Here is a 15075-nt window from a genome sequence, read left to right as displayed (position 1 = left end):
CCAAGCCTTGGGATTCTCACTTTGGTGCTATCTTGGCCTAGATTCCACCCAAAAGCAAGCCTGAGATGAGGCTTTGTGGATAAATGGTTTGCTTTTGAAACCAATCCCAGGCAACAGAAATACAGGGACAGAAAAAGTGAGGCAGGGAAGGAGAATCAGTCCTAGACCATGTCTGAGCTGGTCTCTGCAGGGGGCTGCTGAGGGGGAGCCGCTCTCTGTGGCTGCCTTACCCAGATTACCCAGAGCTGCCCCTGGGGGTGGAACTCCCTGCTACTTCCAGGCTGCTATTCCTGAGCTCCCCTAGGTCGCCGACCTCAGGGTGCTGCAGTCACACCTGTCTGAAGCTGGGGCTGTGGGGAGGGCCAAGATCGTGGGAAGCGAGGCACAGAGGTGCCTCATCTACACCTGTATACAGGTGTTTTTCCCCCCCCAGTCCGAGAAAGGGGGACTGAAGCCAGGGCCTCCATGCGTCCCTGATTGGGGACTCACAGCCTGCCTGCTATCCCTTCCTATCCTGTGCCCTTGCATGTGCTCAGGTTAGACCAGTCTTTGAGAGGGCCTCTCCCTCAACCCTTCATAGCTCCCTCTTCCCAGCCTCAGCCATCACCCGGGGTTCTTTTAAGTCAATAACGGCCAAGTCCAAATGGCTCCACCTTCAGTGCCCATCCTAGCAGATGTCGAGCAGCATCTTGGCAGGGGGCCACCTTGGCCTCAACCTTCCTCCTCTCTGTCCTTGGCATTCATTTCCTCTTGTTCTAGACCACAAGCCACCTTCACAAATCACAGCAGAGGTCTCAACACTCTTGGCCTCCGCCCCTAGGTGCCACCCTCACCCAAGGAGACTCTCCCCTTTCCACAGGCTCAGCTCCAGGACAGGCACTCTCTAAATTAGACGCAAGGCGGCTGCGACCTCCCTCCCAGACCTGCCTGCAGCTGCGGCTCTACTTGTTGTGGTGCTGACTGTTGTCACCTGGAGGATATGTGCAGTGTCCTCCACTAGACTGTCAACGCTGGGAAGGCTGGACCCGGTCACCCTTCTACAACCCTCCTACACTGTGCAGTCACACACAGGAGCGCCACCTGCCTGGACCTAGAAATTGGATTTCTATAGAAGTTACCTAGTCAGCAGGCTCAGTGGCACAATGGATAGTGCACTGGACTTCTAGCCTAAATCTACAGTAGTTATCTAACCAAACCCTACAAACCAGCTAATAAAGGGAAGACCACGAGACCACAGCCACCGCCAGCTTCTTCATGCTCCTCAGGAAACTACCGGCACTGGTGCGCATGCACTCTTGGCTGAACAGAGGCCACAGAGGCAGTGATCTTGCCTCTGCACTGCCACCATCCCGCCTCCAGGGATCAGGCCAAAACCCTGGTCAGGCTGAAAAAAGAAAATCCATCCACGGGGGGAAAAGGTCTCTTACTGAACCCTTGCATTTAAGCCCACCACTATCACAAACTTTATGAATTCATGTGCTTCAACTTGATTCCAACTATCAAAGTATCATATATAAAAAAAAATGTAGGTTCAGGTAGAGCAAAAGGTTAAGAACAAAAGGCATCCCTGGTGGTATTTCCACAGGGTCTGATTTGGAGGAAATTATACATTTGGAAACCCCAAGGCTCACTCAAAAGGAGAGAAAGAACCCCACTTTGTTACAGGGTAGGCTACTGCTTTGATGGAGTGTGGGGTGCAGAAAATGCTTTCATTTCATATTTTATTACATCAATGGCTTGAAAATTTTTATTTAACCTCAGCAAATATTGGAAATAGAAAAATGAATTCTGCAGAATTTCACAAATAAATTTTCCAATTTCCACTAACAAATGTTATCATTCAATGGCTAAGCAGTTATAATGCTATGAACATTCACCACAATGAATGTGCTGAAATAGAAAACAGGCAAAGAGACATTAAAATATTACTTACAACAGCATTATCACAACATATTTTCTTTAAAATTCCAACGTGGATTTTATCACTTCAAAAGATATACAGCATTTCCATTATATTTGCAAACTTAACCTTATACATCTTTTAAAATCTTGAAAATTTTTTAAGCTGTCTAAAAAGCACTTAGCAAAGTCGATAAGTCTACATAATGGAATACTATCCACCCCAGTATAAATTTCGTTTTAGGAGAAGGTGGCTGTAAACACTCATCATCACACAACATGCATAGCCTCTGCTGACCTTCCTTCTTCGGAATGCGACGTCACTGCAATTGTGCTTTACTACAGGTAAGAGAAGCTGCAGAGATTCAGGGACTGGCAGAAAGAGCATCACACAGGACCACTAGATTTAGGTGACCTAGCTACCTGGAGTTCATCTGAGGAAAGTTTCACTTGACACTAGAAGCTTGAATCCTGGATCATTCGGTTTAGAAACAGGATAGACGAGAGAGAAAAAGAGGCCCTAGTTGGAGCTGGCTCCATCTTTCCTTAGCTCACATAAAAGCAGGGATCCAGTTAGCATAATGCACTGTTTGGCTTATTTTTGGTGTGCAATTATACCAATAGTACGTCTGATATTTAGAATGACAAAAATAGGGTATAGCTGAAATTTAAAGTGACAATGAGCACACTTAATAGTGGTCTGTGGTATTTGAGGAAACTTTAGATGAACAGAAAACCACCGCTTAATGAGTCCACCACAGTAAACTTTTACAACCCAACTACCTTTTCATTTTTGTTTTGTGTGTTGAATAGAGGTTTGTGAGCATCAAGAGGTCTTACAGGTTAAAAATGATCAAAAACCATTTTGAGAAGTGGCGTCTCCACAAACACTGTACACCCAGACAACGTGGCATTTGTGTTACACGAGCACCCGGCTGTGTGCCAACACTAATGTAATCAGCACAGCTGGGGCGTGGTTCCTTCCCAGTTAAAAGAGCTATATTACAGAGTGGATCACTGTTGCAGACCAGTCAACACAATATTCAAGTAACAAGGTGTTTAAATGGGTAAGTGAAAAAAATTTTACCTAACACTTTACACATCTACATAAAATTAAATAAAACAAACTTTTAATGCATATGCAATACAATTTATATCTTTTAGGATTTCTAAACTAAAAGTTAAAACTATTATTTGCATCAATGATACTATATTTTGCACAATAACTTATACTTAGGAGAAAGTTTTCCACAAAAATATATATAATTATGACATTCACATTGATCATTTTTAAGAAGACAAAGCTTAAGTGAACATTCCATCTGAAGCAGTTATCACACCCCAAACCCTACCTGCCAATGCACCTAATTCTTGATATGTTAAAAAGTCTTCATATAAATAAGATGAAACCACTTTGCTTTTAAAGCTGAGTGATCTCTTACATTTACATCATTGCAAAGACGGTGTAATGAAAACAGTTGGAAACACAGTGCTCTCTTACGCGGGAAAGCACAGCAAAGGCAGTCAAGGACAGCTCCCATTTTTCCCTCTGTCAAGTCAAAATGACACGCCCCTTCCTCTCTGGGAGAAAGCCCAGTTCAGTTGCTGTGATCACAAGTGATTCTTCAGGGCTGGAGGCCCTTCAGTGCCAGGAACCCAGTAAAGGGATAGTGCAGAATACAGATCAAGGCCTGGCACTGCTGGTCGGCTTGCCACGCTATATAAGAATCAGCATCAAGCTTCCAAGCACTGCCAGGAGGGACCAGGCTATTTTCCTTAAGAGAGATACAGACAGACCTATTGGCAGGGTGAGAAACGTACTGCAGCAACTGCCTACTGCTTCTGTTAGCAAGAAGGAGGTCTTGAGGGAAGCAAGGAGAACCTAAAGCTTCAGCTCATACCTTAGTGTCCCCTTTACGCAATGTGCAAACTTAGGCTGACTCCTTCCCATGCTTCTCCCGCCGCCCTCGGTGTACACAGCAGGCTTATGGTGAAAAGAAGCCCCTCCCTCATCACTAGTGTCATTTTGCTAACCCTGTCTCCACACAGCAGCGGCAATCCGGGACTCCTCTGAAGCTTCCCAGGCTTTTATGTGACCAACACACACCTGGCACGGGAACGAGATGATGAAGGGCGGGCAAGTCCCATTGAACTTCCCTTTTGAAGGACCTTTCTCCAGACTATACTGAAAAAAATTTGCAATTCCAAAAAACCTAGGCTTCTAGCTGACCCTCTTTCTAAAGAGATAATCAGCTGATTTCAACAACAACAACAAAAAACAAGGTGCTTGGGAGTCAAAACATATCAAATTTTAATTGCATATTTTAAATTCTTAAGAATTCTGTTTATGCCTTAAAGCATCTGCATTTTTTTGGTATTGAAAGCAGAAAAAAAAATGTCCAAACGATGCAAATAACAACAACAAAAGCAACTTCAGCGTATTTAGTGCAGTCTGAATGGCCGTGGGGTGGGAACAGGGTATGTGAGAATGCAGTCTGTCTGCTCCTCAACCCTCAGCAGGCCCAAGGTCTGGTAAGAGAACAAAAGTGATTCTGGAAGTCTCCAGATGTTTATTAGAAATTTTTACTTGTTCCCAGTCCAACCAAAAGGCGTTACAGACCACTTTGCAGGTTAGTTCTTTTCATCTCAGTCTCACTAGACCAATACGTTGGTCACTTCTCTGTCCTGTACTCTGACATGAAAAGAGAGCGGATGGTGTTTGTGTGATCACATCAGCACATGAAGGACACAAACTGACACGCAGTGTGCCACTTAAAGGGCCAGGCACACCGAGAGAACGTGGAACAACGTGCAGCTTTCATAAACCAGCGACCGCTATCCTAATATCCTGACATTTAAAATCTGCACTGTCAGAATCTGCAGCAAGCTCTCCCCTGTCTCCTAATCTCAGTGATGTCATCTTTGGCTAGCAAATAACTTGAAAGAAGAAATAAGACACTAAAAGAGAAAAAGGATTGATACCATGGTTGCCAAAAGGAGAAGGCACCAATTCCAAATGTACAAGCACCAGGTACAGTGATGTGGGCCGAACCTCTTGGAGATGGGGGGTGGGGCAGGAAAAGATGGGGTGGCACCCACCCTGGGGTCACAATGCTGAAAAGTTGAAGGCAGAAAGCATTGAGGTCCACATTCCCTTTAAGCTACAGTGTCCAATGACAGTTGCAGTAAATGAGCTTTGTGACACTTGGGAAGGGAGAAGGGAGAGGTTTAAGCCAACTCAATTTATAAACCATACCTATACCCCATGTTTAGGGAAATGTGAGCTGCATCAGGATGCTTGGCATGATAAAGGTTATGATGCAGTCCGGCAATATATATTGATTTCCAAAAAAGCATATTATCACTTAGGTGGTTGTCTCAGAAAAGAAAAAGACAAACTTTCTAGAAGGCCAACAGGGTCGCGGTTACTCTGAAAATTACTCTATGCACAAAGTAGAAATTGCAGGCCATGCAGGAACAGAGTCGGGCCTTCCAAGGAGACTGCCTGCTCTGAAGCTGCTGACTGGGAAGAGCTGCCATTGGTGGGGCTCGGGGGCTCCGGCGGGGGAGGCGGTTCCCAGAGTCACAAGAGATGTGCAGGCCATGAGATTTCCCCAGCACGTGGGCAGAGTGTGAGATGCAGTGGAGCTCTCTGGGAAGTGGCGCCAACATGGAGGAACGAGCAAAGAATTAAGGCAGATGGAGCACAGGACTGGAAGTATATGCCTTTTTTGGTAATAGCTGCTTGTCCAGAGAGATGTGATGCAGATGGCTAGGTGATGTCTCATAATACCTGATATCCCGGATAACACAGTAGTCCACACCAAGTGTCCAAAGCCACCAGAGTTTCTCAGGAGGCAGATGCATATCTGACATCCAGAACAGAAGGAGCCTGAGGCCAAGAGAAAGAAAAAAAAGGATCAAAGAGTAGGTAAACAACACAAGCTGCTATTTCCAGTGTACTAAAAAGAGAAGGTAGCCAGCACATCTGCAGAGCAAATACCCAGTTGTTTTTTTTTTTTTTTGAGACAGGTCTCACTATGTTGCCCAGGCTGGAGTGCAGTGGTGCCATCTCGGCTCACTGCAACCTCCACCTCCCAGGTCAAGCAATTCTTCTGCCTCAGCCTCCCAAGTAGCTGGAACTACAACCCGCCTCCACGCCCAGCTAATTTTTGTATTTTTAGTAGAGGCAGGGTTTCATCATGTTGGCCAGACTGGTCTCGAACTCCTGACCTCGTGATCTGTCTGCCTCGGCCTCCCAAAGTGCTGGGATTACAGGTGTGAGTCACCGCAACCAGCGCACCATGTTCTTAAGGGCAGGGCAAGTGTGTGGCCTCTCCAGCGAGACGTCTTGGGCTCAAACCCTGGCCCTCCCACTTTCTAGATTTGTGCAAACAAGTTATCAGTCTTTTTGAGCTTCAGTTTCTTCACGTGCAGAAGACACATAGTGATAATACCTACTTCACCAGGATTAAATTTAAGTGCCTGAAAATGGCCTGGCACAGTGGCTCATGCCTGTAATCCTAGCACTTTGGGAGGCTGAGGCAGGTGGATCATTTGAGGCCAGGAATTTGAGACCAGCCTTGCCAACAAGGTAAAATCTTGTCTCTACTGAAAAGAAATATTGGTGGGGTGAGGTGGCGCACACCTGTAGTCCCAGCCAGGCACGAGAATCATGGGCTCGAGAGGTGGAGGTTGCAGTGAGCTAAGATCGTACCATTGCACTCCACTTGCTCTGGGCAACAGAGCAAGACTCTGTCCCAAAAACACAAATGAACAAAAAATCCTGAAAAGGACATATGAGCACAGTGGCAGCCCTAACTCCTCTCACTGGCTTGAGGGCATGCTGTGGCACCCAGCCCATTCAGCGCCCAGCCACTGGTTCCAGATGGGATACAGGAGCCCATACCATCTCAGGATCTTCTTTAAAAGCTATGAGGCATTTCCTAACTCCCCTCTCCCATTTTTAAAAACTGACTCCCAGACCCAAACCTAAAGGTTGCATAACATCTTACTGCTCTCTGCCACGCTCATGGTATCTTATTGCTAGAGAAACAACTGGGCTATGTGTCCAAAATCTCAAAGTGATTGTTCCTTCAGTTAAAAATTATACAATTTACAAGAACTGTTCTTAGATAAATGAGGAGATTTCTCCTCACTGGTAACAGACTCAATCATTTTGTAATTTTAAGTGACATCTTTCTTTCCATCCCATGGGACCCTTTCTTCAATGTAAGGTTGGCTGTGACACCGTCCCCAACCCACCCTTGTCCACATCAAATAACTACCAATTTCAAAAGCTCAAAATACTTGGGCTACCTACCCGCCTCTAAGACCTAAAGGAAATAATCTACAACTGACAGACCATTCTGTTACTAGAAATTCTAGGAATTATCATGTTCTCCCTGTGGCTTCTGTATAATACATAAAACCTGAGGCAGAGGGGACAGGCAGGACACCAGTAGACATCTTTCTCAGCTGCTGGACTCTACAGGACAAATAAAAAGGTGAAATCACACACACCCCAAGTTCTGCGGACTCACCAGACACACAAGTAAGCCAGCATTCTAACAAGTTCCCTTAGGCCCTTGGACACAGAGAAGCAGCTGGTCACTAGATTAATTTCCTTCTGCAAACTAACATATGGAGAACAGAAAACCAGGTGGTGGCAGGGCAGGGCTGGCACTACAAGAAGCAGAAAAAGAAAGAAACTCAAGAAATAGGCCGGGCGAGGTGGCTCACGCCTGTTATCCCAGCACTTTGGGAGGCAGAGGCTGGCGGATCACTTGAGATCAGGAGTTTGAAACCAGCCTGGTCAACATGGCGAAACCCCATCTCTACTAAAAATACAAAAATTAGCCAGGCGTGATGGTGCACACCCACAATCCCAGCTACTAGGGAGGCTGAGGGCTGAGGCAGGAGAAGCACTTCAACCTGGGAGACGGAGGTTGCAGTGAGCTGAGAGTGCGCGACTGTACTCCAGCCTGGGTGACAGAGGGAGACCCTGTCTCAAAAAGAAAAAACAAAAAAAAAAAGAAAAAAAGAAAGAAAGAAAAAGAACAAGAAAAGAAAGGTATGAGGGTGTACATTTTAAATGACTAGCGGAGTGAAAAGTTTGTAAAGGGATATAAGGACTACGCAGTACTAAACTCGAGTTAGTTCATTCTGTTTTGCAGAGAAGGCTGGGTAAACAGAGACATGGAAGATCAACCACCAGGAATAAACTATGATCTGCTGCTCGGAGAAGCCATAACTAGACTGTGAAAAGAAAGACGGTGCTTTGATGTGCAATCCACATGGTAAGTGGATCATTACGGAGGAACCTTCTGGGCTAATACAAGATTAAGAAAAAAAAATACTTGAGTCACTTAAGTCAGTCAACCAATGATCCAAAAGTAAGAGAATGAAGAAAAAAGCATATGCACAGCAACTGACATCCTGTTGGTAGTGACTCTTGGTCCTAAATTTACTACGAGATTTGTTATGCCAGCCCAGCCAGCACTGGCTTTGATCAAATGTGAAGAGGGAATACAGCCAGAGCTCCCGACTGTTTCTGCTTCCAGTCATCCTGGGACTGAAGCCGGAAAACACACACAGGAAGCAAGCTTTCATTCCTGCAAATTCTAACGGTTCTTCCCCAGCAGTCTCCAGCTTTCAATGCTTCCTAAACCGAGTGCTAACAGGGGCAATTAGTGCTGGTACAGAAATTACTGAAAATAAAAACAAAGAAGAACGAAGAAAAACATCACTGCTGAAAGACAAAACACCATTATTTTACTCACATGTTCTTTTCAGGCAGAGCTATTCATGGGGGTGATTCAGGGGTACTGACCTTGGCAATATTATAGATTTGGTATACTTATTTCAAGATTTTCTGGCAAAAGGTTCTGAAGAATCTAATTCTAACAAAATTCATACGTTTCAATGGTGTTCTTACAGATGGCTGTGCCTTGAGGTCCTTTTTCCAGTCGGCAAAGAGGCCCTGCATGGAGTGGCGGCACCACACTCGCAGGGAATGCCAATACCTCCCAAGGTACTTCCATGCTCAGGTCAGGAGGGGCCTTCTGGGCTGTTTCTAGAGCCAGGCCCTCGGAGCAAAATGGTAGCACACACAATACAAAACAGGTAATCTCAAATCATTCCAGTATGGTTTGAAAAAGGCTTTGATGTGAAAGCTAAATTAATTCTTAAATTACCATGCCTGTGAATAAATTCAGATATGAAGTGATTGGCAAGTAACTCTTTCTTATGCCCAGCCCCAGGCTCATCTGCTCTGGGAGTAGAGGCACAAACATAACAGCAAGGCAGGCCAGGCTAGATGGGGAAATGGCAGGTGCCCCTGACATGGGAAGCAGGAAGGTGAGAGATGAAACCAGGGCTATCATTCCAGAAATTAGCCACCATCACAGAAGTTCCAGCCAGCCACAGAATTGTCCCCATCAATATTTAAGCCAATCAGCTCCAAAGAGCATCAAAGGCTGAAAGATCTGGACAGCAGGGAGAGGTCTCAAGAGTTCCTTGTTGGCTTGCTGTGCAGACTCCCCATGAAGTCCACGAACCTCATGATGATGTGACCACACATTTCAGATGACTGAGCTTCACTGACATTCCTCACAGAACTTTCACCTTAGTGTTTCAGAATGGCTTTCACTGCATTTTCACTTTTTGTTTGTGCCCCCACTCCCTTATCTTTGTCATTCAAGATTTTACTGTATTTAAGGAAAAACTGATAATGCAGAGTATTTTGTAGCTGAAGGAAACCAGGATGGAATTATGAATTTGCCCAGAAATTAAAATGTGAATAATATACAGGGACCAAGAACTGGAGTCAATGCATACACATTATGGCTATTTACAGGTAATAGTGAAGTTACTAACACAGCTGAAACCTAAAAATCTCTATAGCTGAAAAAATTCATCACTTTAGAAACTGCAATATCAAGCATGAACCTGACCGAGAAGTGACTGTTTTGTTTCAGATTTACCTCGTCTTCCTCTTCAGGCATCTTAATGGAATTATCTGGGGACTTCACAGGCTTCTGGTTACTAGGCCCATTGGTCTCTTCTTTACCATGTTCTGCCTCCCATTCTTGTAAAACTTCATCTATGTTGAAGCGGCGTCGATAATTTACAAAAAAGTTTTTCACTTGTACCACTGATTTGTTCCCAATCACATCTGAGATTGCCTGAAAATCTCGGCCGTATTTTCTGATGGCTAAGGATGTAAGGAAGCATTTTTTAAAATACAAGAGAAAAACATTTTTTAAAAACCACAAGTGACACTTACCTCTTTATCCAGATAAGAAAACATACAGGTTTTTAACAGCCGGCACTAATTTCATGTATTATAAGAGTAGGAAAAAGTACCAGTCAATTCTAGATACATTCTGGAGATGACCGACCCTGTCATTTTGACATCTGTCTTCCCATTACATGTCACGTAACAGTTGAAGTCACCCAGCAACTGCCCTAGGGTTGGGGACATTCTGCATTCATCTTTTGGTATCGCAGGTCCAGAGCGCCCCCAACCTTAAAATCCGAACACTCTGTCTGCTTCTTTTAGGGTTTTGTACTTCTTGACTAGTCAGAGCGCGATGAGTAACTAGTAAAATGAAATACTCACACCTTTAGAAAACTGAGGGTTCCAGGTTAAGTTTTCACAACTTGTGAGAAGTGGGAAAGGAAAAGAAAAAAGCCGAAAGGGATATGGTCATTTGGCTAAAATGATATCCACTAGAACATAACTGTCCAAGAATCTATTTCTACATAAATAGGTGCTGGGAATAGGGCGGGACATAACTTTTCCCTAAAATCTACCAATCCTCCTAAGCTCTTTTTGTTTCTCTTTTATTTAAATTTTTTTAAAGTCGGGGTCTCACTCTGTTGTCCAGGCTGGAATGCAGTGGTGTGATCATGGATCAAAGCAGCCTTGAGCTCCTGGGCTCAAGCAAATGCGTCAACCTTCCAAAGTGTTGGGATTACAGGTGTGAGCCACCACACCCGGCCTCCTAAACTCTTTTGAAGAATTTCCCCCTACCTTGTACGGCGAGAAGCTGCTCTTCTGTAGTCCAACGTGCGTTACATTTCTGAATGACCTGGATATCCAAATGAGACATTTTAGCACATTACATTTAGAGATGAGTATGTTTAATGAAACTTTCATTTTCTCTTATCGGAATTTTACATCAACTAGGTTCATAAAATTATGTCCATATACTCTTCCAAGAGATGTACATTGGGGATGTATCACATCGATATTAAATTCTTAAACATGTAAAACTTGAGCATGACTTCTGAGATGATGTTAACATAATCCTACCTCTGGAAGTCGGTAAGGTTCTATTCCACCATCAAGTTTTTCTTTGAGAGCACTGTTTGTCTGTTTAATATTCTGGATCTAGGAAGGAAAAAATGATTTTCATTTTAAAAATAAAAACTACATAAAGGTATGAAAACAGAACTTAAAAAACAAAGACCCAAGAGTAAAGACATTACTAACATCTATTGTAGCTGAATTCTGAGGTCCCTATGGTATCCTTTGAAGCATCTAACTACGTTTATTATTTGCTTGTTCGGAGCAACCGATAAGGTACAACCCAAGGAGGAGGGGATGGAGGGGCTCTCACGTACACAGTCCTGGATCCACAGCTTCCTAACAGGTGATATGTGAGCAGCAAAACACCTACCTGGAGTCTTATATAAAAGACAGAAGAAACCCCTGGGCTTCCTACCCCATAGGATTGAACTGAAATAACAGAGCAGCCACAGTAAAGACCAAAAAGGCCCAGTCTTTACAACAGAACTGCAGGTACAGCCTCACAGTGCCCCAAGATCACTGTGCTGTCTACCACTTCTCCACAGGGCGGAAGTGCACAAGCACAGGTTTAATGATGGGGGGGCAGGGAGAATACAATATCAGTGAGTTTTCTAGAAGTCTAACTTTGATTAACTGTCACTTCTTCATTTTCCTACAAATTATCTTTTTCCACATTACTGCCTTGGCTCAAGGTAATCTTTCCCTGCTCTTACGCAATCAAAAGAAAGACCACAAACAATACCAACCACCCAGGCTATGGCTGCTCTTTAATTTTCCCATGGACCCTTGAATGAGACAGGTCACGGAAGTATGCTATTTTCTCTCTACTCCAAGTAGAAGGCATATCTGTGTCAAGCACCAGGGAACTCTGAACTCCAGCATTTTTCATCTTTGAAAACTCACACAAGCAACTAAGAAATCCAAGGGAAGAGGAGCTTGATTTTCTCAAGTAACATGTAAAAGACATTCATGAGTAGAAGATGCTACCCAAAAATTTAAAACTTTTTTTCACTTGAAATTAATCTAAATTTAAACAACCACACACGGGGCTGCTGGCTGCCATACTAGACAGTACAATCTTAGGATCTTTTATTTTATTTTATTTTTTTGAGACGGAGTCTTGCTCTGTCGCCCGGGCTGGAGTGCAGTGGCTGGATCTCAGCTCACTGCAAGCTCCGCCTCCCAGGTTTACACCATGCTCCTGCCTCAGCCTCCCGAGTAGCTAGGACTACAGGCGCCCGCCACCTCGCCCGGCTAGTTTTTTGTATTTTTTGTAGAGATGGGGTTTCACCGGGTTAGCCAGGATGGTCTCGATCTCCTGACCTCGTGATCCGCCCGTCTCGGCCTCCCAAAGTGCTGGGATTACAGGCTTGAGCCACCGCGCCCGGCCCAATCTTAGGATCTTGCTCAGTGGTCTTTCAGTTACCAAAAACCCAGGAAAACTGCAAAGTACTCAGATTATGTTCACTGGATTCCTTTTTGGCTAAAAATGCAACATAGCAACTTCTAGCAGGAAAAAGTCAAGGTTCAGAATGTTACATGTCCTCTTTGCATTTCAGTGAAACAGACCACTCTTGTCATTCTAGCTGGTTGTTCATAGATAGTACAAAACTGGGTATATATTGCACTGTGATTAAGTAACGTTATGAAAGAAGCAGAGAGATTAAATGCAAAACATCTACAAATTCTGAACTAAAAGTTAGCTCTAAATGCTCAGTAGCCTATACCCCCTTCCTGATGCATTTTCCATATCAGAAATATCTAGGCTGCATATACACCATGGAATACTATGCAGCCATAAAAAAGGATGAATTCATGCCCTTTGTAGGGACATGGATGAAACTGGAAACCATCATTCTGAGCAAACTATCGCAAGGACAGAAAACCAAACACCACATGTTCTCACTCATAGGTGGGAACTGAACAATGAGAGCACTTGGACACAGGATGGGGAACATCACATACCTGGGCCTGTGGTGGGGTGGGGGGAGGGGGAAGGGATAGCATTAGGAGATATACCTAATGTAAATGATGAGTTTATGGGTGCAGCACACCAACACAGCACATGTATACATACGTAACAAACCTGCATGTTATGCACATGTACCCTAGAACTTAAATTTAAAAAAAAGAAAGAAATATCTAGGCTGTGTAGTCCCAGCTACTTGGAGGCTGAGGTGGGAAGATGGCTTGAGCCTGGGAGGCAGGGGTTGCAGTGAGCCAAGAACACACCACTGCACTTCAGCCTGGGTGACAGAGCCAGACACTGCCAAAAAAAAATTAGGCTAGTGCAGTGACTCACACCTATAATCACAGCACTTTGGGAGGCCAAGGCAGGATCATTTGAGCCCAGGAGTTCAAGACCAGCCTGCGTGACACAGCGAGACCCTGTTTCTACCAAAAAATTTAAAAAATTAGCCATGTGTGGTGGTGCTCACCTGTAGTCCTACCCACTTAGGGGGCTGAGGTGGGCAACTGCTTGAGCCCAGGCCTCCCATGACTGTAACACTACAGTCCCAGGATGGACAACAGACCAAGATCCTGTCTCAAAAAAAAAAAAAACAAAATACGCCCCCCAAACATCTAGTGTTTATTAAGCAGGAAAAAACCCAGAGATTAGCTGCCACCATCATGCTAACTGGAAAGTGAGTGGCAACGAAACAGGTAAGAAAAAGGATGCAAAGGTAATCACACTTAAAGAAAAAAACAAGATGAAAAATGGAAAAGCCATCCACTTGTCCTGGCGCCCTACCTAGACACCACCACCCTTCCACCACCTTCCTACCCAACCCTCAGTCATACAGAACCTTGTTTTCTACTTTACTGTGGGCATAGTGATTCCTCTTTAAATGTCAGATCATTTTATTCTCCACTCAGAGAAAGACCTAATGCAACCTGCACTGTTCACTGGCTAATTTATGAGACACGCCCAGCCCCCTTCTCGCTGGTAGAGGCTGATGATGTCCTGGGAAGGAGGAAGAGCAGTACACAAAGCACAGGCACACAGAATTCAGCTAAGGAGCTTCTGGTAAAGCTTTTGCTTTTCCTGCTAAAAGGGACAGACTGCTTACCTCCACCCCCACCTCCTCTTCATACTGCCCCGAATGCAGATGTGAGGGTTGCAAAATGGCTCCAGCAGCTTCCAACATGAGGCAACAAGCAAGATGAAAAGCCAACAGCTGAGAATGGCAGAGTAGAAGACCTGAGAAGTACCTGGGTCCCTGAGAGCATCACTGAACACATGAGTAACACCAGTAGCCACTGATGCTGGCACTTCTTGCTATTTGAGAAAAATAAACCCTAAATTGCTTAAGCTGTTGTTAGTCAAGTTTTCTGTTATTCTCAGAATGTATCCTTGATATACCAAACATGACGGCCTCCAGAACAAGTGGCCCCTGTGGACTGACTGCCCATTTTGAGTCTAGAAGCACATCTGGCAATGAACACACTGCTGCTCTGTGGCCCTAAAAGGCTGTGGAAAGGAAATCACCCACCTCCTCTCTGAGTGAGGCTCAGTCCTCCCTCTTCATAATTGTGAGCGACCTTCAAATTTTAAAAATTCTTGCTCTTGACCCTGCTCTGAAAACCAAAGAATCTTTTCTCTCATACTATGGAGTCAACAACACCTCCGTGGAAGAGAAGGGCCTCTTTTTCTTTCCTCAATGTATTAAACAGCAACCACCAGGAGCTCACTCAGCAGAGGGAAAAAGGAGCATCCTTGTAAAGGAAGATAACAATGTCAACAAGAGCTCACAGCCCCAGAGAGAGTTCTTCCAGCGCAAACAGAGCTTCAAACGCTCTCTCACACAGTAGCCCAGACACATTCTGTGAGATCAGGCAGGCCGGGATTAATCTCATTT

General features: G+C 44.5%; 1 protein-coding gene across 1 annotated transcript in view; it reads right to left on the bottom strand.

Moving 5' to 3' along the window:
- Window positions 1-1704: 1704 nt before the first annotated feature.
- The window catches only part of RCOR1 (REST corepressor 1), a 134541-nt gene continuing 121170 nt past the window's right edge, over window positions 1705-15075 (bottom strand). The window contains exons 9-12 of the mRNA XM_025392379.1: window positions 11219-11296; window positions 10937-10994; window positions 9885-10114; window positions 1705-5791 (exon numbers count right to left, since the gene is read on the bottom strand). Of these exons, the coding sequence (XP_025248164.1) occupies window positions 5750-5791; window positions 9885-10114; window positions 10937-10994; window positions 11219-11296 (408 nt within the window). The 3' untranslated portion in view covers window positions 1705-5749. The remainder of the gene's footprint in view (window positions 5792-9884; window positions 10115-10936; window positions 10995-11218; window positions 11297-15075) is intronic.

Source organism: Theropithecus gelada, chromosome 7b (genome assembly GCF_003255815.1).
Source record: "Theropithecus gelada isolate Dixy chromosome 7b, Tgel_1.0, whole genome shotgun sequence".
Classification (NCBI taxonomy): Eukaryota; Metazoa; Chordata; class Mammalia; order Primates; family Cercopithecidae; genus Theropithecus; species Theropithecus gelada.
This window is presented reverse-complemented; position numbering and strand designations above follow the sequence as displayed.